Below are 23,236 nucleotides of genomic sequence, written 5' to 3'. Positions count from 1 at the left end.
ATTCAACTGGCAAGCAAAACATTACTTTTCAGAAACTGGATTTCTTCCTCAACCACTGAGCCATAAAGGGTACTAGTTTCTGCAGATACTCATTTTCTACCCCTACATACAGTTTTTCCCAAAAAACATCTTCCCTCAACTTCAACTTGGCCTAAATAACAAAAACTAAGACACCAGGAGAAGTATATTAAGATATTCTCATAGTTGACCCCTTTACTATCAAATAAAATAGGATAAATTATTGTAATTATTCTATAGATCAAGTTAAGCTGTCTAAGACAAATGGAAAGTTATACCAGCTGCTTGCTGGACTGCAGCATATACTGAAATGATGGATACTTAACTGCTGAAAGGGAAAATTAATATTCAAACAAGAATTTAAAAGGGAAAACATTTGGAGCAGCAAAACTGGAACAAGCTGAGAAAGCACAGAGACCCACTGATAAGAACGCAGAACAGCAAGGAAGGAAGTTGCTATCTGCACAGTTATGGATTGACAATCCCAGAATCCCATCTGCAGAGTGATGACAATTTAATTTACTTTGGGAGAAAAGGGTTAATGGAATAAAGTGATACGATTGATATAGCCAATGTCAATCTTTATTTGACGTCTCCAAGTGCAGTACATTAATTGCGAACAGAGTAGAAAAAAACAAAAATGAACTGAAAGACTGCTCAGGAAAGATCCCAGGGGTTAGGATGACACTTTCGGAAAGGGTACGTTGTCCACTTCGTGGATGCCGTCTTTGTCAATGAACCGGATGCTGAAAGAAGGCAGGTTCAGGATGAAGCGTTTCTGAAGCTGTTTAACAGACAGAGAGAGAGGAAAGATTTGTTCAAGGCTTAAGTGAAAAACACGTCTTGTCTTTGAGAAAGACATTGTTGCATGTCCTAAAAGCATTCGTTTTTGTCCTCCAATTTCTGTCCTGCTTCCGCTTTGTTTCTGTAACATTTCCGGACACCAAAACTAAGAAGTGCCTTTCATATTCAGGAACCCTGGAGAGCTAGAACTGACTGTGTTCTCTGTGGAAGTCAGTTTGGAAATTAAATAGAAATGGGAGGGTTTGAATAGTCACCTTAAAGAATTACATGGATTTTACAAGTGGAAAAAAGCCACAAGCAGCAACATTTTAAGCTTACCAACTTGCATAAGCAAATAAATATATTTTACTCTGCTCTTATGAGTTTTAGTATTTACCTAAAATTCCTTTTGAACAAATCTGAAGCAGGACTTGGGATCTGAACAAGGAGCTTGCACACCCAGTGACGTAATATGTTAGACTCGATAAGAGAATAACTTGTCATGCCCAAATTTATCTTGTTGTACATCTTAAAGAATGTGTCTTAACCTAGTACCTAACAAGAGAACAACTCTGTTGAAAAATTCACTTGACTGTGTGCCAGGTCTAAGTATTTAATAGGTCCCCACTGTACACACTGCTTGGGATATAAACTTGTCAATCATGCATGAGACACTGGCAGCGTGGGCTCCCTCTCCACAGTGCCTCTTATTTCAGCGTGAATTACCTCCCTTCTCTAACAAGATTTTTCATTCAAGTTAAAGTGGAGAAGACTACAATCATTTTCTACATTACACTTAGATACAAACAGGCAAACATTTTAGAGAGGCCTGAGCTCCTCTGCTTGTGATGTATTTACATTTGTAAACTTCCCCACCCAATAACCAACACGTATGAGTTAAGGTCAAACCCTTTCTTAGGCAAATGCTGAAGTCACCGTTAGGGTAAGACACTTATGAGCTCATAATAAATGGCCAGTTTGATATACGGAGGATAACACCACTTCTTGCCTTGCTTGAGAGCAGGATGCCTTGATTACAGAAAATACAACGTGGTATTGTTTGTTCCTTGTATTAGGATGAACTGCATAGAGTAAAGAGGCCCTGCTGTCACGTTATTTTCTTTTATAGCTTATTTGTATGTTTTGAATTTTTGGGTTAGCATGCATTGATTACTAAGGGTGCACCAATATAGTGAGCACTTGCGACATTCTTGGTTTTAACTTTTTTTAGTAGTAGTGATAATTGGAGATCCTGAGGTCACTGACTGAAACAAGACATGGAGGGCAAAATGTCAGCAGATCCTGCCCCATCTAGCACTGTATGGTAATAGACAAGCCTTCTTTTAAGATGATTCTTCACATGCCCCAAGTGTGTTCTTGGTTTACAAATAGTTACTTAGCAGGCCAACTTCTAGAAGAACTGGTCCTGCAGTTCTTGAGGTATATTCAAGACAGGATCCCTAGATTTATGCACATTTCTAAAGCAGATTTACAATGGCATCCAAAGTTAAGCAAATTAGTTGAACTTGGTAGTTTTTGTTGCGTCCCGAAAACCATGAGCTCAACAGCATACGACAGCAGCAAAGCTAGTGTGTACTTATCTAGCTACTGAGTTACCATGCGAGACTATTCTTTCAACTCACTAGCTGTAAGACATGTAATGGTCAGAGAACAATACAACACAACCTCTGTCAGGATAGGGTTGGGCAGCACACACCCAAGTAATTTGTAAAGTACTTTGCTAACTATTAGACACCACAATTGACAGAAAAGCTAATAATCTAAATACTAATAAGCTAATAATCTAAAAACTTTACATATCACCAAAATGCATGTAACTTTGCATATCACCAAAATGCTGCAGCAGACTTCTCCCCAGTAACACCAGTTTAACACTTTAACCTCCAAGAGCCAATGGCACTGAGTACTGCTCTTATAAAGATTTATGGTGTGAAAAGGATATTTTTGCTAAAGTTGCTGATCAACCGCTTCAGTGCCTGAGGTCAAGTTATTATCAGAGTTAAACTTAGTTATTCAACTTATGAACTAAGGGGTGAAAGCTTAAAAATGTGTAATAGAAAAATAAACTTACCACAAGCACAGAGTAAGTATCAGAAGGATAAAAACATTTTAGGCAGAAACAACATAAAAAGACAAAAGTCAAGGGCTGTCTACATCAATATTATGTTAAGTATGGAAGGACCAGAAGTAAAGAAAAGCAATTAAGCTTAAAGTTTACATTCTGGAGGACATGAACCATGCTAAGACAACGTAAGTACCCACAAATCCTTTTCCTCAGTAGCTGAATACACATCTGGCCAATGTATATTTATTACCCCTTCTGGCAAAGGCAGGAAAAAAATGTGACAGAGGAACAAGAAAAATATCAGCAAATGAAGGCAAACAAACATTCCTTTCTCAAGATCACACAGGCCCAAGTCTATGGCGACTCACCTCCTCTAGACATTTCTTAAGGAGCTCCATTGCCTCCTCGCGTGTGATACCTGAAGGAGAAAACACCCACAGATTGCTTTAGTTAGAGGCCATCTCTCTCAAGTCAATCTTTTTATTAAATTTAAACAACTTCAGCTGAGCATCAAAAAACCCCTCCTTTCCAGTTCACAGAAAACACATTCCATATGTACTGAGGATGCCCTGGACTGAAGCACTCGCACTGCAAACAAGCCATTGAGAATCGATTTGTTATACCAATGGGAAGCATGACGGAATTTTGCCTCCCATGGCCAGGGACTGGGCTTCGGTGAAGTTCAGCCGTCTCTCTCTCTCGAGTTTATTACAGTTTTAAATCAGCTCCATCTGTCCACAGCCGGCTGCGAGTCAGTGAAAGTGGGCGGGGATTGGTTTTAGCGCTACATTCCCTGCTGGGTATGAGCTTTAATAATAGGAAAGGCACGTGTGTGATGCTCCTGCTATTCTCACACATTAAGATAAAAAAAAAAAAAAAAAATCAGCATTCAGTGGGGATGGCCAACTGTGACAACATATTGTACTTCATTTTTTTCCTTTTGGAAGGGGTGGGAAAGAGAAGAAAGGCAGCATCGCTTCCAGGAGATGCAAGTAATGAAAAAATTACAGAGATGCATGTTTAGCATGCAGCCTACTTGGTTCAAGGGCTTTTGTTCCCGTCTCACACCTGCTGCTCAGGTGGAATAAGCTCCAATTAGAAGAGAACTGCCAGATTCCTGCTGCACTGGTTGCAGGAGGCAGATAGCAATACTGCTAAAGGAAGGTCTCTGCTATGAGTCAGTAAATTAAACTTTGCACACAAAATATTGCTGCCAATGGGTAAGGTGCTTTTGTGGCTAAAGTACAACGAAGTCAGAAAAAGCTTAGCTCTATTCCCAGCCCTGCAGACTTCCAATGTGGACAAGTCATTTCAGTTGTGTTTCAAGTTTCCTCATCTGTAAAATGGGGATAATGTCTCCTGGCAATCAGAGAGGCTAAGTTTGAATGTTTTTAAAGCACTGAGAGCTACACATGTGCAAAGAATTATTCCTACTGTTTAGTGTTTACATCAGAAAAGGCTGCAAAGCACCCAAAACAAAGCATCCCCATACACCAGACCTGCAAAAGGATGAGATAAACATATTAGAAAAGAGTGCAGTTTTATTTTTCTGTCTTTTTAATATGCTATGAATTGAGCTGATGCAAGTTATGGACAAATGGGAAACATGGCTGCATTCTGAAGAGGGACACTTTGGGAGATAATTGTATGCACATCATAGCCAGAAAACCAGGTAACATGCAGCAGCAGCAATTTGAACTATAGCTTGTAGAGGCAGATTCTAGTTAAAAACATCTTCCTGCCTCACTGTTTACTTTTGAACACCATGATTTAACTACTATTTGTTAGTCTCTTGGTATCTGAAGATAGAAATGTTAAGTAGTAAATTATCAGTGCAATACCTGGGGCAAAAAGTCAATAGTACCCAAAATACTGCAGTCGAGCCATCAAAACATTATTTATTAGATGAAGATGGCCAGGAACTAACAGGTAAGTAACTCAGATTAAAAAAAAATCTGACTTCCTAACTTTAAAACAGGAACTGCAAGCACGTAAAAAAAGTCTAGTGTCACTGCAGCCTCCATTTCTGCTGAAAAGCTAATCTATAGATTTTTAGATCTTAACTCCTGAATGAATATCTAATCTCTGTGCCTACTACAGCAACAGAACCACGCAGAGTGACTCAACATGATTCACAAATCCGAGACCCTACTTTATTAAGCCTCTGATTTACTAGTCAGTAAAAAGAGAATTGTTTCTTTGCCATAGGCTTCATACTTACTTGGCTTGTAATAACGGTCAAGAATGCTCAGGGTTAGGAATGCACCATATCCATGTGCTGCGAAGGGAGCTTTAGCCAGGGCTGCAAGGTAATCCATATAATAAAGGGCAGGGCCTTCATGTTCATCATAGCCGGCCAAAAGAAGATTGACATGGTAAGGGGTCTGCAAGCAGAAACACAGAATTTTGATTAATGCAGCAATACTAACCAGCCTCCCCCTATACTGTCCCCCATAACATGTAGAGACCGGTAATCCAGCTCGTTTCAACGTGCTCCTTTGGACACAAAGTGTTTCTAGCAACTGTGTAAATCGCTTCTGAGGAACACATTCAAATTCAAAACCCCAGAGTGGCTGAAATTTTGTTATTGTTGGGAAACAAACTTCTTTGACCACTGCATTCCTTTCAAAGGTGTAAGACTCTTACTTTTTCCCTTCAATCTACTCCTTGGGACCCTTTCATTGTTAGTGTTTCAATCTTATGGGGACAAATCATAATTAAAATATTTTACACCACCCGCCTTCATCTCAACAAAATGCTTGGATTTTTGACTATCAGCATGCAAGCACAATGTGGACTTTTTTGGCCGGTACAAAGTTTGTTAATTTAATATGCTGTTTGTTTAGTTACACTGAGTTAACCATGCAGCATTTTAAGCCAGTATGAAAATAGAATACAGTGTCAACAGTTTTATATATAATGTTACATTGTAACATTAATTGCCAATTAGACTTTTATTCTATTACCAAGTTTAACTTAAAAATCACTAAGCTAACCTGAATAAATTTGCTTCCATCTAAGATTGCAGACTCTGGCCCACTTTCTTGTTATCGTAAGATCAAGATAATCAAAGTCCTCCCCCCCCCCACCATCGCAAACATTTAAGAAATAAATATTTTCACTTTTTTTGTCCTTTAGGTTTCAGAAATGGTTTGACAGATGCAGAGAATTAAGTGTTAGTCTGCTCCAGTTTAATTCTTTCCTCCCTATTTTTGTTTAAGACTTTAAACACAATTCATTAAATAAAGATGTTTTCATGTTTATTCTTTAGCCAAGACAGACCACCCATTTCCACTAATACAACCATGCCTTTTACTAGGTTATAAATACAGATCTAGTAATTCTGCAAAGCCCCAGGAGTCTGCATCATGTTTTATATGGGTTATCATTTTCTTTAAAAACCCGTGTATTCTTATTGCATTTTCCACAGTGGGGAAGTGGTTGTGTAAGCACATAGCTATAGATATTCCAAACACATGTGAACACATTATATATGATTCCATACTGCATGAGCGCGCGCGCACACACACACACACTTAAAATTTGCAAAGCACAGGCTCATAGAAGGAGTACATGGAATCACCATTTGCCTGCTCAACACTTTTACACTTTTAGTAGTTCCATACTGATTTTAATACTTAGCATTAATAAGAAACTGTCATTGCAAACAGTGTGTTCATTAGATTTCCAGAAAGTTTAGATTAAACAAACCAGCCAGCCAGAGTAGGGAAGAATGACACCTACTACTAGCGCCAGAGCAGAAAGCAAACTCATTTTGAAAGTCTGGGATGGTAGGAGCTTGTTTCTTATATAATTGAGAATGTAAACTAGAAAGTGATTAAATCCTTAGGAGCAAAACTGATTACTTTCAACACATCCTTCCCAGGGTGCTATCTGTAGTTATTCCATCACACTGACTCCTTCAATCAGAACTTATTAAAAATCTTTTAACAAAATAATAGATTAATAGTAAATGGTTGGGATAACATTAAGTTGGGACCACAAATCCGTGACAGTAAAGGACCTCATTGGATGCAAGTATTACAAAAACCTTGAGTTGAAACAGTTTTTCAAATGAAATTATAGTGCTATAGTTTGAATGCCCTCCTCACAAAAGGAACTGAACAGGGTGCTGATCTTTCCCACTTCATGTACCAACATATCCGCATAAAACAGTTTAGCAAATTAATTCACTGAATGTTTTTGGACATTCTATTTCACTCCATTGCTTTTATTATATACATTTTAAGGGTTCATCAAACTAACAAAGACAAGCTCATCTCAAGCTTAACAAGGCCAGCTGCATCCAAATACTGCAACACACCATATCTTTACAAGGCTTTTTGGTTTCCCCTTTCATTAGGAAAAGTAAGGACAGACAACAAACAACAGCCTCATTTACCTCAAAAATATAAACTTTTAAAAAGTGTTACTGAAAGATATTTCATGAAAGATTGTTTCAGTCATTCTAAAACCAAGTTGCTACACAAATGTATTAGTTTAATTAGCCTGTGTATTATCATTTATTTATGCTTAAACATCGCACATGCACACCAAAGTTGTCATTTAAAAGCCATGACACGCAGCACAGAAGACAACTCACAAATTATTGTGCTACTTCGAATCACCAACTTTTGCATGTGTGAGAAGCTTAAGCATAAATAAGTGGTGTCACAGACTAATTAAATCAATACAGCTGGGTAACAACTTGCAGTTTCTGAAATTCTTCTGCAGAAGCTCCATGAAACATCTTTTGTTTGTGCTTTTTTAAAAATTTCAAATGTGAATAAATTATCTTATGCTAGTTTAGTACTAGAGGAAGGTGAGGCTCAAACATTAGATAATTATTTTCACATTTTATTTACTATTTCTACATCCTTTCTAACTGATTAACACCCTTTGGGATGCATATAGTTCCTGACCTGTTTCAGAGTCTATGCTTACAAAGAAATGCAATATTAAAAGGGCATTTTCATACATTTTGGGGAGTAAAATTCACGTCTGCCATGGAAGAGCTCTCTTTTCAAGCTACATCTTTTCTTGATATCTAAAGTCATCTCTGCTTCCCACTGCAGTGTCCACAACACTCACCTACTACTAGAATTTTAAAGTATGCCAAGATTTGTTTCAAATCTAGCAGTTCAGGACTTGAATCCAAGGTCCCAGCAAGGCTACATTTTGGAATGTGGCACTCTAATGAGGAATTGTTTTGGGTTTTGTCACAACACTTTACTGGTTTTAAAACAAATATATATTTTCATATGTGAAAGTTAAAATGGTTTAAGTTGATTAACCTTAAAATATTTTAATTGCAATGGTAGTTGGAGCAAAAGGTAAAACACTAACCTAAGTGCTGTGCCCTTGATGCCAGGTGCTTCAATTTTTCCTGTTGTGAAGGCTTAAGGAACCAACTTCTAAAAACACTGGACCACAAGGAAATACCAAACTCAACATCTGTTGAATTATGTGCTTCTGACCCATCAACGCCACAATACTAAAATCAAATTTGTCCTACTCTTTTTTCAGTTATGCTGCAAATACCATGCAAAATATGAGCTTTCCAGTATCCAACAAGCTGACACTCCCATTTACCAGAAGCACCAGCCAAACAAATAAAATCAAATAGTATTTACCCCCAAAAGGGAGGAGGATCAAGAGACTCCAGAAGTTCACTAGGAACTTTGCACTTTCTATGGAAAAATTAAGACCACAGATACTATGGCGATGGGCAGCATTACAAAACCCCAAGAAAACCTTCATATGAGCATTAATGTTAAGCTTTTTAAAGTCATGGTTCTAATCTTTCAGAGCATGGGCAGGCATGGTGGAAGCTTCCTCTACAACAGATAATCGCTGCATCTTAACATGGACCAGCAACAACCTTGCTAGTCTAGCACCGGGGTCCTCTTGCACCCTCAATTCTTCTATGTGTGATCTTCCAACTCGGTGCTTTTCTGCTCGAAACCTCTAAGTCAGGCATTTGTTAAATACTCTCCATATTGAACTTTAGTAGCAGGATGTTTATCAATTTCAAACTAGGCATGGAATTTTGTTGCTAATTAACATGAGTAAGGGCTTTGAACTTTTTAGATTACAACTGTGATTACAAAGGTTTAACATGAAAGATGTTGGGCTAACACTTTGGGACGGAGTCAAAACAATGCATTTTTTCACCTCTCAGAAAATGCAAGCTTTCCCTTCAGTTAAAGGAAATATTTTCCATCCCCATCTAGCTTTGCACTCTATGCCGTTGGATTTAAAATAACTGCAGTGATTAAGAAGAGCGTGAAATTCTTCAGAATTTACAGCTGAAGAGAACAGTTGTGAGAAATACATTGAAACAACAAGATCAGTGACGGGAGGCTGGGCGGCGACAAGCAGCGGTGTGACATCTGGCGGAAGCCAAAGTCACAGCAAGGGGGAGAGAGGTGGGCGTGAGGAAGCATCCTGCCAAGCGTGGACAGCAAGAGAGGAATTGACAGTCTTCCTTTGGACTCAGTCCAGACCCTGCCACCTATAATTAAACATAACATCACAATAAGAAGCTGCACTTTAGAATTTGGGGTTTTTTAATTTAAACAATGTGCTGCAACTTAGTAAATGTACCAATCTTGGCACTGGCATTCCCAGCAGGTAAGTCATCTAGGAGGTTGGGGAAGGCAGTAGGTTGAGAAAGGAAACATAGCAATAATTTCTGCACCATTAAAAAATGGTACCAGAGATGTATGTATGCATATTTGTACTGCAGCAACCAAACAGGAATTGACAAAAGGTCTTTTCAGACACGCACAAAAAATACACTGATCATGGCAAAGTGGGGACTCACCTGCGAGGGTGTATACCCAGTATGAGAAGCGCTGCACCTCAGAAGTGATCAGTCAGAATTAAACACTTCCCTAACCAGTATAGCGTCAACAGTTCAACCTGGGAGACATTTACAATAAAGCCCTTTGTCTCCTCCCTGGGAGTGTAAAGCGGCCTTCAAGTGAGTGAACATTGCCAGAGTAGTGCGACGAGCCCTTCCCGTAAACAAGAATCAGGTTCTATGATCCCAATGGAAAGTCTGATTCTACTCTGAGCTTAGGCAGAGTTCCACCAGAAATAAATCATGGACCCCCTCCCATAAGCTAAGGGGATGTCCATACTGGGGTGGGGTGGGGTGAGGTGGGAGAAGCTATACGGTTCAACTTGAGTTGTTAACCTGACTTGTCACGTCTTCACTGCTATATTAACCTGAGTTAAGAACACACTTTCCTTTTTTTGCAGTGTAGATATATTTGGCTTCATTTTCACATTCCATACAGAAAACTAGGGCTTTGTCTAGACACAGTTTTACACCATTTAGTTAAACTGGTGTAAACCTAGGTGGAGGCTCTTATTTCGGTTTAAAAATGGCTTACTTTAGTTCAGCAGTTTCTAACAGAATTAAACTAAACCAAGAGAAGCCTGGTTTAAAAACAAAATAAGAGCATCTACAGAGTATTAACCCAATTGAAACTGATTTTTTTTTTTAAAATCACACCTGAAACTAAAACAGCACAAATGCACATGTAGACAAGCCCCAAGTCTAATTGCCAATCAATTAAGTGTCAGAGTGTAAGGTTTAAAGAGTTGAAAAAGTACCAGTTATAGCTATTGCTGTGCATCTTCAGGACTGCAATGCAACACCACAAACTTGACTTAAATTAACATTAGCTGTTGTCCATTTGCAAAGAGGTGGACCATTTCCTTGTTGCTACACATGATTTTATACTCCAGCAGCAGCTCCAAGTTTGCGTGCTTTCTTGTTAAAGGTGCAGCCATATTGTAATTAGAGGGGTTTCAAAATTTAATGAATTAAAATGTAACATGGCACAGATGCCTTATTATACCAGCTAGTTAACACAGTATTTGTTTTCTCCATTCATTTCACTTGCTAATCGAAAACGCTGTCTCTACCCAGCAAATAAAACTCTCAGATAAAATCACTGCCTGTCCAATGGCAAAATGTAACCCCTGTGTTTGCTAATCAGTAGTGGTTTTAAGGGGAATTCAGGCAATATTCAATATTTTGGAGCAGACTCCACATGTTGAAGCAGAATTACACGCTGCAAGGTAAATGTAGCAAGTTATGAATGCTAAACACTCAGCGAGTGCTAGAAATATGAATAAATATGATTGCAGAGCATTACATTAATGCTGGATCATCCACAGAGATAGACAATGAATTCAAGCTAGCTGAAGTGGTGAGGGACACAGATGGTGGTTAATAGTGTAGAACATGCCTCAGTTTGGGTTGGGCTGTAACAATCAAATATCCTGCAGAATATTGTTTCAGTATCACACACAAAGATCAAAATATCTATTTCAGTTGGTGAAATTTCACTGAAGTAGACCCAGCGCAAAACATCAAGGCCCCACAAAACCAGGAAACAGCTATGAAGTGAAAAGATTATATGAGATGCCCCCTCTCTCCTCCGCATCAGGCACTTCTATAAGCACACTGTCAGCAAAAAAGGGGAGGGGCCAGAAAGGAGGGCAACCACCCAACCAGCAAGCTCCACCCCCGCCACACATTAAAGGACCCAAAACCGAAGATTCATTAATGCAGCTCCTCTGTGATCTGCAACCCCCACTGAACAGGTCAGAGCACAAAAGCTGCCAATACCAACTGCCATGGGGGAGTGGGTTGTGAACAACAACAAACAACTGAAAGGAGCACAGAGGGAGAGTTTCTACGGCCAGGGCACCTTGGGACCGAGGCATTCCACAAGTGAACGACCTCCTGGAAATTTTATCTTTCCTCTGCTTGCAATACAACACCTATGGGTCCCTCAAAGTAGGGAGTGGGAGCATACAGCCCAACCACATATCCAATCCCAGGGGATTATTCTGTGAGTTTTACCTCCCACCTCCATTACTTTCCACATGAAGGAGTGGAAATTACTAATTATAACAGGAAACTGAGAGTTGGATCCCTGTGTTGCATTTCTGACTGACACTACTCCGTGACCGTGGGCAAGTTGCTTCACTACTCTGTGCCTCAGTTTGCCCATTTTTGTAAAATGGAGATATTATTTATTCACCTTCCTAAAGTGATCTGAAACCCCTGGGAGGATGCAAAGTATTGTCATAAAGTTAGACCAAGACTTCAATAACAAAGCAGCACCAAGTGTTTCTTAAACAGCAGACGCACAATGCTCAAGCTCAGATATAGTAAACTCTTCTAGATTTTGTAACCCACTCAAGTGATTTAAAGGCTACTGCATATTAATGACTAAACGCCCAAAAGTCCTGCTCATACTCAACTTTCTTCCTGTTCAGACACTGGTTAGCCAGAATAAACCCAATAATTGAGGTATCCCAGATACGTGTGAATAGGGCCCAAGCACCTTTTGGCACAGAGCCAGTTTGCAACCTATTTGGAAAGACAGTGTTGAGAAGTGTTCGAGATTTAATTCATCAATGCCAAATCATAGGTATTAAGACAGTTTCCATTATCAGATTCTCAATAACTAAAACAAATGGTGTTTATTCTGAAGATCCACTGATTAGAAAAATTATCTATTGGTTTTAGAGCTAAAGTTATAGATTTAAGAAAGCTGTGAGGGGTTAGTGTGAAACTCCTTAATGAGTAGATATTCAGAAAAATTAGGGATGGAGTAGACCTACAGGGTCTTTTTCAAAGCCAAAATCTTTCATATAAAATCACTATACTTCCAATGGGACTATTTAGCACAGAAACAGGGATTTCTGGTCTCAGCAGGCACCTAACTGGGTAGCACACACTCTCTAGGAGCGAGAAAGCAACACCTTCTCACATACAATCCTCCTGAGAGAGGGGATTTACACCTGAAAACTCCTAACAGTATCAGCGCTGCGATGGGCAAAACAGCAAGTTAAAAAATAATCTAGTTAATTTAAACCAGCATAGCTCAGAGTACAACCTCCAACAGCATTATTGAAACAGGAAAGTGATTCTACAGCCCGGCTCTTCCTAAAGGCCAGCCCAACATAAAAGGTAGGGCTTTTGAGGGTACAAGTGAAGGAAAAGGCAGAAGGGATCATGGATGAACTACACCCAAAAGTTGGAGTAAGGTAATACCAATACACAAATTAGGGGATGTTTTCTAACTTGCCTGCTCCCCTGCCCCCAAAATTAAGGGAATAATCAAAGATTAGAAGTGTCATCATCCTTTATAAAACTCTAGTTTCAGGTGTTCAGCCCACTAAGGTAACATTTCCCATTGCCAGGCCTACATAATCTGTGCAGATACATGATCCCGAGTTTAAAGTGTCCACTTATGTCAGAAGCCACATGCAACTCAGGTGCAGTCATAAGTGACTTCCCAAAATACAGTATTAAGAAATAAATTGGGGTTGGGCAAGGTAAATTGGTTTACACATTCCATTCTTGGTTACCTGAAAAAACCTTTTCATATTGGCCAGGCCAAGTATTAGCTATTAGCCAAGGGTCTAGGCTCAGCTCAACTTGCAGGGAACTTTCCACACCTTGCTATGCATCAAGATGAAAAAATATATTTAAACCTGTAGGTAAACAACCTAGTCCCCTCCTCTTCCCTTCCCCACAAAGTATAATTTAGCTTGGCATATATAGCCATAAAACATAATATAACCAATAGTATTAGATTAATAGACTTCCAGAGTCCTATGTGAATGATTTCTTTGTACAAAGCACTACTGGCTATATTTTTATTGATTCTAATTGGGTCAGAACAGGTACAGAAATATAACAAACATCTTATAAGTGATTGAGCAAAGAATACAACTTTCTGATACCAATGTTTGTAGCTTCGTGTTGAAAGCTCCGCACTTTCATACAAGCACTAAGTGCTAAGTTTCAAAAGATGATAGTGTTCTCCCTACAGTACAGAGATCCCTGTAGTGTGACAGTGGTGTCAAAGTGCGCCATTTGCTCGGGGGCACTGCCATCTGCAGCAGCACAACATTTTGTCTCCGGTAAATAAACACATCTGCCTTTGCCAGTGTCCTCCCCACTGTGCTGCCCATCTGGAGCAGGTGAGCTGGAAGGCAAGCCCAGGCACAGGGAGGAGGGGGGATGCAGAGAGGATCAGGCCTCAAGGGATATGGCACATAGAGGAAGACGACAGTGCCGCATCATATCACATCCTGCTAACCGCATTTGCCAAAAAGCATGTTAAATTATTACCCTCGTTAGTGATATTTTTATCATATGTAACAAATGGCTGTCTGTGCTTAAGTAGGCAGGACGTTCAAAGTCAATTTCACCTATGCCATCTGCTATGAGGGTCCTGTGACCTTGAGACAAGTAATCAGCCTCTTACGCAACTGACAGACAAGGCTGTATATGCACAATGGAAGGAGGAGAATCACAATACTGCTTCTAATGTCACTCATGGAAACTCAGAACAGCTCCATGCAAACATACTAGCCTTTCAAAATGTGAACATTTGAATGAAAGTTAAAATAAGCATAATTTTTATAGAACTAACATCTACAGTCCAATTTGTATCCATTTAATTTGCAGGAGGTATATTACATTCATTTCTAAACAAAATGAGGTGTGGTTTAAACAGAGAACTGGGAGTCAGGACTCCTGTATTTTACTCCCAACTCTGTATGAACTTGGGCTAGTCAAAACCGTGCTGAGCCTCAGGTCTCCCCTTCTTCCACCCTTCTTTCATCTTGTTCATTTAGACTGAAAGCTCTTCGGAAAGGCTCTATGTACATACGGGGCCTAACAACAGAGAGCTGATCTGGGTTGGGGCCCATAGGTACTACTCTAATACAAATAATGAACACTGTTTGCAAGCTTGAAAAAGGTTCCCTGGGAAACTTCTATAAAATGTCCTAGCAATAAACAAATCTCATCCCCTGTTCCTCCCCATACAAACGTATTTGTTCAATTCTCTCGTTTTCCTTTCTTCTTTTGTGTGCAGAATACACATGTGCCAGGAAGAGGACTGTTGAAATCCTTAAGCTTGTGTATTTAGATATCACTTTGCCCTTCTGTAACAACTTCCAGTGAAGAATTTTATAGCACTTTATAAGCAGTGAATTAAGCCTCCTCTCCTTGTGAGGTACCCAAGGATTACATATTTCTACTCAATACCATTTTATAACTGGGGAAAAGTGAGGCACGGAAGTGAATATTTGACCTTAAACATGTCACATGGCAAGCCAATAGCAAGTGTAGAACCCAGAAGTCCTGACTTCCTCACTATAACTGCCAAGCATCAAAGGGCACTTATATAAGGCATCTGAATGATGAATGAGAAGACAGTATGTATTAGCAACGCTCTGAAATATTACCTTACGTCAGTCAGTCATTAAACTCTGCTAATTCGAAAAAACAGCTTCAACTTGGTTTTGATATTTACTGAAAGCTTCATGTCTCTGTTTACAAAAGGGGCTTGTTTTGCTAAGTACATCAAATAGCTTTGCTCTATTAAATCATTTTGGGAGAAGATTAAACGGATTCAATGCATTTGCATGAGAAGTGATTCTCTTATCTAGATTTTAAAGGGGCTTAATTCACTTAGCTGTCTGGTAATTATGACAAAATGTTTACTGGGCCCAAAGCTGAAATCTTAACACTGTAGTTGTATTAGTTTCCAATAAGTGAGGTGACAGGCATTTTAACAAGAAAAAAAAAAGCAAATCATAGCTTACAATTTCCATAAAACAGACCACTTCGATGAGGAAAAACCATAGTTAAAGAAAGAAGAGACCTCTCAATTACAGAGTTCATCCATCTGCAAGTGAAAGTTATTCCCCAGTAATTCATAGTGGGTAGTTAGAAAACATTTGGTCATCACCAAGACCCTGGATTCTGGGCTATATCCCAACTCCTATGCCACGCTTTGAAGACAATTAATCAGATCATGATCAAAACAAAACCTGAAGCTTTTCACAGGCTGAAAACTCCCTCCCCTTATATTGCTTCTATCCATTTTCCATTTGGAAATACATAGATATAGATAATCAAAATGAATAGTAGCAGGGCTAACAGAGTAGCCATTTGGGGAAAGATATTAAACGATACTCAACGTTCTTAGTGTCCTTAACATGAAAACACAAACAAGCCTATTATAAAAATAGGTAAAAGTTCTTTCACATATAACACTTTACAGAAAATAGAATAGTTGTCAATGTCATCTCCTTAAAACTGAACACAACGTTATTGTAGCAATTATATAACTAGTAATTCAGGAGAACCTTAATTTGCCAAATGTCTCCAGGGTCCCCAAACCAACAGTGGTTTTTTAAAAAAGAGAACATGAAACAACTAACACAAGCAGACAAAGATGGACAACAGGAGGCACTACTGTTGTACTATAATTCTTTATTCATACCACTGAAATTATTTAGGGCATAATATAGCACGGTAGTATAATCAAGATACAGGAACCACCAGGGTGGATCTTAACACATGTATCTCATAATAGCAGTAGTTTTTAAGGTACTTTGTGAGGTTTATATTTTTCAGATAAGGCATTTCAGAAGTTTGGGTTTAAGAAAAAATCAGGTTTGACTATACACAAGTTACATCAAGCAACTGTGAAGTAAAAAAAAATCTAGTGACGCTAAATGAGAAATTAGCTAAAAATGATCTGCACCAAGCATAAGAAGAGAGCATGGAATTACAAAGTGAAAGTGAACTATATAAAACCGATAAAAAAGGGAAATGTCTTCTCCACCCCTTTTGTAGCAACAAAACCTGACTGCTTTCAAGAGTCTCAGTTCCTCACTACTCACTGTGGGGAGTCTGTGGCTTCACTAACTCAGACCATACTCAAATCATTTGCTTGTTTCAGAAGATGAGACACAAACTTGGCCAGTCACATGTTATTTTCATTTTTATTTTGTGTTTTCTGCCCTTGAGCATTCAGTCATGTGTAAGCACATGTTTAAATTGTGAACCCCGAGGGAAAAAAACGAAACAAAAATATTGCTGAGGACAAAAAAGCAGTTGCAGTAGAAAGGGACGTAGGGAGGGAAAAGAGCAAACATATTGTTAGATTTTTGCAAGAAGGCCTTAGTAACTCCAGTCATTGCTAGTATGCCTCAGTTATTACTTACCCGACTGCGTAGGTAGTCAGCCAAGTTTCTGCGTGTAAAGTTTGCTGCTGCAGTAGGAGACAACTCATACCCTTATATAAGAAACAAATGCATTTATGAGGAAACTGGAGTGCAAATGCATCATTCTTACTGATTTATTTTCACTATTTGTTTCATAATAAAACCGAAAGGCAACATGATTGAGGGCAATTCCAAGTTCTTATTCTGCCTCTGACAACCTATTTATTATGTTCCCTTTACCTCTGTCTATATTTTCCCTATGTTAACCGGAAATAATTATACTGACCTATATCAATAGGGTGCTAAGGATTCAAATTACTCATATCTGTACAGGGATTCAAAATACAAAACCCTAGAAAACTGCAGAATATTACACATCTGTATCCTGAATATTTTTTCACACAAACTGTATCCCAAAAATGGCGTGGAGTTAAATAGGAGAGACACAAAGAGGAATAGAGAAGATGTTTTTCACTCAGGATTTGAAGACAGACGGAAAGTTCCTGCACTTCTCTAAATCACATGGTATGCCTGCACACCAATTAACCATTCACAGCTGACCCAGGTCAGCTGACTTGGACTATGAGGCTATAAAAATTGCTATGTAGACATTTGAGTTTGAGCTGAAGCCCGAGCTCTCCCCTTTCTAACAGCTAGGCTATCCTCCCTGTTTTGTACAGACCAAAGTGTACAAATTCTGGTATTTAATTATACTGGGGCATATTGTTGACAGGGAAGGGAAGTTTAAAAAAAAAAACTGATTTAAGAAATGAATTATTGAAATCGAAATGGAGATACATATGAATGTCTCCGTTTCAATTATAATATATTCTATATATTCAGCAGAAATTAACTTTTTATGAAAATATAAACCTAGGTGGATTCAATGCCAAGTATTCAAGCCCCTAACTATCTATCCTGCCCTCATCACCATATTTAGCTGAGCCCGTAAAAGGCAGAAACCCATAAACTAGACAAATTTTAAGAAAATGAAGTTTAGCCCCCTCTGCAAACACCAACCAGAAATAATCTAATAATTATCTTTAAAGGGACAACAACTTTATTAAGACTCACTCCTTGTGTCTGAATATTTTTTTAACTACTTGTTAGAAGCAACTCCTAAAATTACTAAAACTAAAAAAATTAGTATATTTCACAGTACTTCTTATACAAGTTTTACTGTTTCCCTTGTAGAGAATCTGTTTATTAGTTTTTCCTGTTTGTGCCAGTTCTTTACACAGCAACAGGAAAGGTGTTTTTAAAAAAGGTTTGCAATAAACTGTAAACCCACAAAAACTGGCATGGTCACTAAGGGACAATGTAATACTCACACATATTTTATTAAAAAAAACCCCCACACAAGATTTCCAGCTGTCCTTTAAACTCTCATTATCAAGGATACTGAGTCTCTAACAACATGCAGGCATATTAGTTCTCATTCATATAATTATAAAACATGACCTCTTGTTCTTATTACACTTTAGAACAAACCCAGCAAGGAGCTGTTTTGAGTTCTGCTTTTGTACTTACCATTTCTCATTTTATAGAGCTGAACATTTTTCTGGATGTACTCTGCAAACTGCACAGTGTCTCCAGCTTCTCCCACACACAACAGCAAGATCTTCTCACTCATTTTAAACATCTTATCGTGGTCTAGGCAACGAGACAAGAACAAACACTACAGTCATTAGCAAGAATACGCTATTTTGCCAATACCATAGTAGTTTCACAATTTATTTAATAAGTACCAAATTAAAGGATTTTAATCACTCAATTATGCTAATTAAAGCATCCCAACTAAATTAGAATATTCAGCTTCTCTTGGTCTTCCAACTTAATCTGTTGCATAGTGTTCCTATATGCTGTTAAAAGCTGTCACACTTCAGAGAGGTGACTGCATTTCAGTGGTTAATGTAGCGCCCTACATCTACTTTGAATCAGTGTATGTTCCCAGTTCTGTAATGGGATCCATGCTGACAGCCCCAGCACCTACAGGGAGCACTCATGGAGACAATGGAGCTCAACACCAGGGTCCACATGTGCAGATCCAAGAGCAGAATCTGGGACAAAATAAGTGCTTTGATATTCTTCAGGAGGAAGATGCCACAGAAATGCAAGGTGTTACTCATGTACCAATGTTGGTTAAAACTGCACAAATACAGAACAATACATTTTAAAAAATTAAGTATTAGCTCTTTCATTCTATTTACTCACCAATAAAATATTCAAGAACTTTGCTTGATAAGCTATTAGGTTTTACTTTATATAAATACATGATGTGTTAGAGCAAGTGTAATTCTGGTTAGAGTTGAAACACGCGAACACATTAAGCAAAGAGAGATTATGAAAAATGTAGGATCAAAGTATATGTCAAAAGACTTCCTTTTCTTACGATATCCAGATCCACTAACAGCTGTTTCAGAAGGGAGTAATTTGGATAGACAACGCTTGACAAGCAACACCACTTATTTTAAAATACAGGAGTAGTCAGTGTCATGACTGAACTCTATTAGAACACTGGTAATAAGAAAAAATAATAAATATCGATTACAAATTGCAAAAATAGCCCACTGAAAAGCAACAAAATCGTTAAATTGTAAACCAGAATGCTTTCCTGGAAATCAAAACTTTAAAACTGTAATTTTCTGAGGTATTTTTCAAATCTCAGCTATGACAACAAAACCATAGGAACCCAATTTTGTACTACTCCTAATACTGTAATCTTATCTGACCACCAGTCTGCTTTAACTAGATAAGATAGATAAATATTCAAGCAGATGTTAGTGCCTAAGGAAAACTGCTTCTCCATATTCAGGCTTCTTCTACAGAACAACAGTCAGAAATCTCCATATCTGAATCTCACTTTCACTTTCAATTTACTAAATACTGCTGAATAATCTTCCCTGGAAGACATGCTTGAAAGCTTCTGAAATGTCACAATCCTTTAATAGGATTTGGAGAGTATTATGCAGTTGTTAAATACTTTAAAAGTCGCTTCTGAGTGTTCAGGGATTGCTATTCAGATTGATCACTCTCTGTAATTCGTTTACAATTTGAAGGAAAAACACTACCAAATAATATTTTATATGAATATTGTTATTACACAAAGTAAAACTATTTCCCCATGTTTATCTCCCCCCTCCCCGCTCCACAGTTCCTCACATCTTCTTGTCAACTTCTGGAAATGGGCCATTTTGATTACCACTACAAAGTTTTTTTCCTCTCCTGCTGGTAATAGCTCATCTTAACTGATCACTCTCGTTAGTGTATGGAAACACCCATTGTTCCATGTTCTCTGAGTGTGTATGTATGTATGTGTGTATATATATATATATCTTCCTGCTGTATTTTCCGCTGCATGCATCCGATGAAGTGGGTTTTAGCCCACAAAAGCTTACGCTCAAATAAATGTGTTAGTCTCTAAGGTGCCACAACTACTCCTGTTCTTTTTGCGTATACAGCCTAACAAGGCTGCTACTCTGATACCTATATCTTACTGTTTTTCAAATTAGGATTAATAAATCCCACATCACTATGTTTGCCTGAATAGACTAAATAAATTCCAACAGGAATTAAACATGGCTAGTTTACAAAACAAACTTTTTAAAAACGTTATCTGTATTTGGTAATATTTAGAGTAAAAACTGCAATTTATTACAGCGATTTCTCCCAACTTGGTGTCCTGTTTATGAAACAAGAACACTGCCTCTGTTCATTTTTGTAGACATGAAGTAAGATATAATGGTCAGATTCATCTAGCAGCATAGCCACCTTTTGCAATTTTATTGAAATGGTCCCAATATTTGGGGGGGAAGGTGTGGTGTTTAGTTTGCTTTATTTTTAAAGTCCCAGCTGCTGGATTCATGTGATTATGTGAGAATATACATTTTTAAAGAAAGGAAGTTTAACCTTCCTCGTGGAAGAAAAACACTTGGAAGTGGAACTGCATTAACATAAAGGCTCAAATGTGAACATAAAGGCTGATACCCAAAGTCAAATTAAAAACTTTTTTTTTAATCTCATGGTTTTCGGGGCCTTGTTCTCCAGGCTTATGGCTGACAACACAGATTTAGTACAACTTTTTAAGAGGAAAAAATTATATGCGGAACATGAACAGTGGACTGTACTTGTTTTACTTTGCTAATGTAGAACTCAGTCCCACAAACATGTGCGTAGCTTTGTGCATGCGAGTAGTTCCACTGACTACATGTACGTGCTTGCAGGATCAGGCCCTGAAATCCAGTGTGCAGTGGGGAAATTTTAAAGAGTTCCCACCACCAACTGTAACACTAGTTCAACTGAACCACAGTTAAAGTTGGTAGAAACCCTAATGTATAGAAGACTTCTGTCTGGACCCATGTTTTCTACCCCCTTCAATTAGGCTTACTTTTTAATAGGGTTAACTAAAACAATAGTAAAAACAGGTCCACCCATTGAAACCTTGGGTCCCACTGGTTCAAATGAAACTGTGTAATTGCTGAGGGAAATACTGTATAAATTTTTCAAGTGTAGACATAGTCAATTTCCTTTGGATAAAGGCTCAGAAAGAAAGTAAAACCTGGGAAAATGTAGTGTCTGTACTATTCTCCAACAGCTGAGTAGATAAAAAGGTACACATGTTCGGGTAACTGTTATTGTTCAGTTGGCTAAGCATTCTAGCAACATTTTTTAATAACGAAAAAAGTTAGAAGTGAAAAGACCAAAATAATGGGTGCTTTATAGAACCTGAAGATCAGCAAAAGCTCCCTGTAATATCTTTTCATCTTCGGTTGTTACATGTGCACAATCTGAGACACAAAGTTAACTCTTTTGGTCTCACTCAGCTCTCTCACATGAGCAGTTATGGAGATTTTTCTATCTGAAGGAACTTAGAAATGGGCTGACAACTTAGCTCTTGGAAGATGTAAGAGCCAACAGCTAACACTTTACAGATGTAAAAGCAGCAGAGAATCCTGTGGCACCTTATAGACTAACAGACGTTTTGGAGCGTGAGTTTTCGTGGGTGAATACCCACTTCATCAGATGCTCATTTTTGCTGAACAGCTCTCAAGTATCTTTTCACTTCTATGCTGCCCCTCACAGAAAGGAGGAGAGCCAAATAGAAGTCGGAAAAACCAATACACCATTAGTCATTAAATCTCTTCGTAAAACTCATCTTTGCTGTGATGCCTATGCAATGCTGAACAATGGCTAAACAGTGGGTTTACTGTGACTATTGCTTATTATACCAACCATGATAGTTTCATCTATACCTTGACCTCCCTGCTGCTTCTTTTTCTCCACCAGTTGCCTACACATCTTGTATTTAAATACTTTATGCTACTGGGATAGAGTTTTCTTTTATAAATGTGTGCAGTGCCAAGCACAAGGGAACCCTAACCTGGGGTCTCTAAGCTCTACTGCAAAAGACTCAGGTGACAAATTCATGAATTCACTGTAGAACCAACAGAGAATAAATAAAAATATCTAAAGTCACAGTATAGAAAATAGGAGATAAATTGCTTTTTGAAAACTTTTCCCCTCTGCCAAGTTTGCTACACTGTGAAAATACCTTTCCAGTAGGCAGTTAGCAGCTACACAATACACTTTTTGGGGCAGAGGCCATGCCCTCCTGGGTGGCTGCACTGCATGCAGTGTAATGGAACCCTGGTTCTCATCAGGGCCCCTGGGTGGTTTCACAACACGCCACATACATCTTGATGAACAGCTTGTTTTTTAAATAAGAAAAGCAAGTTCATTTCCCGGTGCAAAGGTGCATAAACAGTAAACGGTGACACAGCAGCAGGAGCGCAAAGAACACCGTAGTCAAGGGGGCAGGAATCTCCCAGCGGGCTGCAGACATGTACCAGACCCCTGGGCTCTGCAGCGGGGGGGGGGGGGGGGAAAGAGATCTTTGACTCCCCCACCCGCCGAGCAGCTGCCCCCTCCCTCATACTGCCCTGAGACTTTGGTGCCCTTCCCCGCGAGGGGCAGCCCGGCCCCACACCGCCCCCAGCCCCGCCTCTCACCGCGCTTCATCTGGATGATGCTGGAGGCCGCCACCGTGTCGGAAGCCACCAGGATGTAGTCGGGGCCCTGGATGCCGATCAGATACTCCATGGCCGGGGCAGGGGTGGGTGCGCGCGCGGTTCTTCCTCAGGCCCGGGCCGGCGGCAGCTACCCCCCCCGCAGCGCGACGTGACACAGCGAGGCGGCACAGCCGGCGCAGGGGGATGACGCAGTCTCCCGCTCTCGCGAGAGTCCCCCCCACACGCCCGCCACGTGACCACAGACGCTCCAGGCAGC

At 39.2% G+C, this 23,236-nt stretch overlaps 1 protein-coding gene across 2 annotated transcripts; it reads right to left on the bottom strand.

Moving 5' to 3' along the window:
• Window positions 1-584: 584 nt before the first annotated feature.
• On the bottom strand, window positions 585-23,173 carry PSMB2 (proteasome 20S subunit beta 2). Of its 2 annotated transcripts, XM_032766757.2 has the most exons (7): window positions 22,960-23,043; window positions 18,945-19,099; window positions 18,482-18,604; window positions 16,952-17,022; window positions 5,109-5,271; window positions 3,256-3,305; window positions 585-802 (listed from the first exon to the last, which is right to left on the bottom strand). In XM_032766757.2, the coding sequence occupies exons 2-7, from the start codon at window positions 19,078-19,080 to the stop codon at window positions 695-697; spliced, it is 651 nt and encodes a 216-aa protein (XP_032622648.1). In that variant the 5' UTR covers window positions 19,081-19,099; window positions 22,960-23,043; the 3' UTR covers window positions 585-694. The 2 variants fall into 2 exon arrangements, with proteins under 2 accessions (XP_032622648.1, XP_032622649.1); XM_032766758.2 differs by lacking the exon at window positions 18,945-19,099 and having other exon boundaries at window positions 22,960-23,173.
• Between the last annotated feature and the right edge of the window lie 63 nt (window positions 23,174-23,236).

This window comes from Chelonoidis abingdonii, chromosome 25, assembly GCF_003597395.2.
Source record: "Chelonoidis abingdonii isolate Lonesome George chromosome 25, CheloAbing_2.0, whole genome shotgun sequence".
Taxonomy (NCBI): domain Eukaryota; kingdom Metazoa; phylum Chordata; order Testudines; family Testudinidae; genus Chelonoidis; species Chelonoidis abingdonii.
This window is presented reverse-complemented; position numbering and strand designations above follow the sequence as displayed.

Coding starts and splice junctions, on each gene's coding strand:
- PSMB2 (XM_032766757.2), bottom strand. CDS start 19,080: ATGAGTAACACCTTGCATTTCTGTGGCATCTTCCTCCTGAAGAATATC. Junction 3,306..5,108: donor TGACCGTTATTACAAGCCAA/GTAAGTATGAAG, acceptor TTTCTCCTTCAG/GTATCACACGCGAGGAGGCA. Junction 803..3,255: donor TTAAGAAATGTCTAGAGGAG/GTGAGTCGCCAT, acceptor TCTGTTAAACAG/CTTCAGAAACGCTTCATCCT.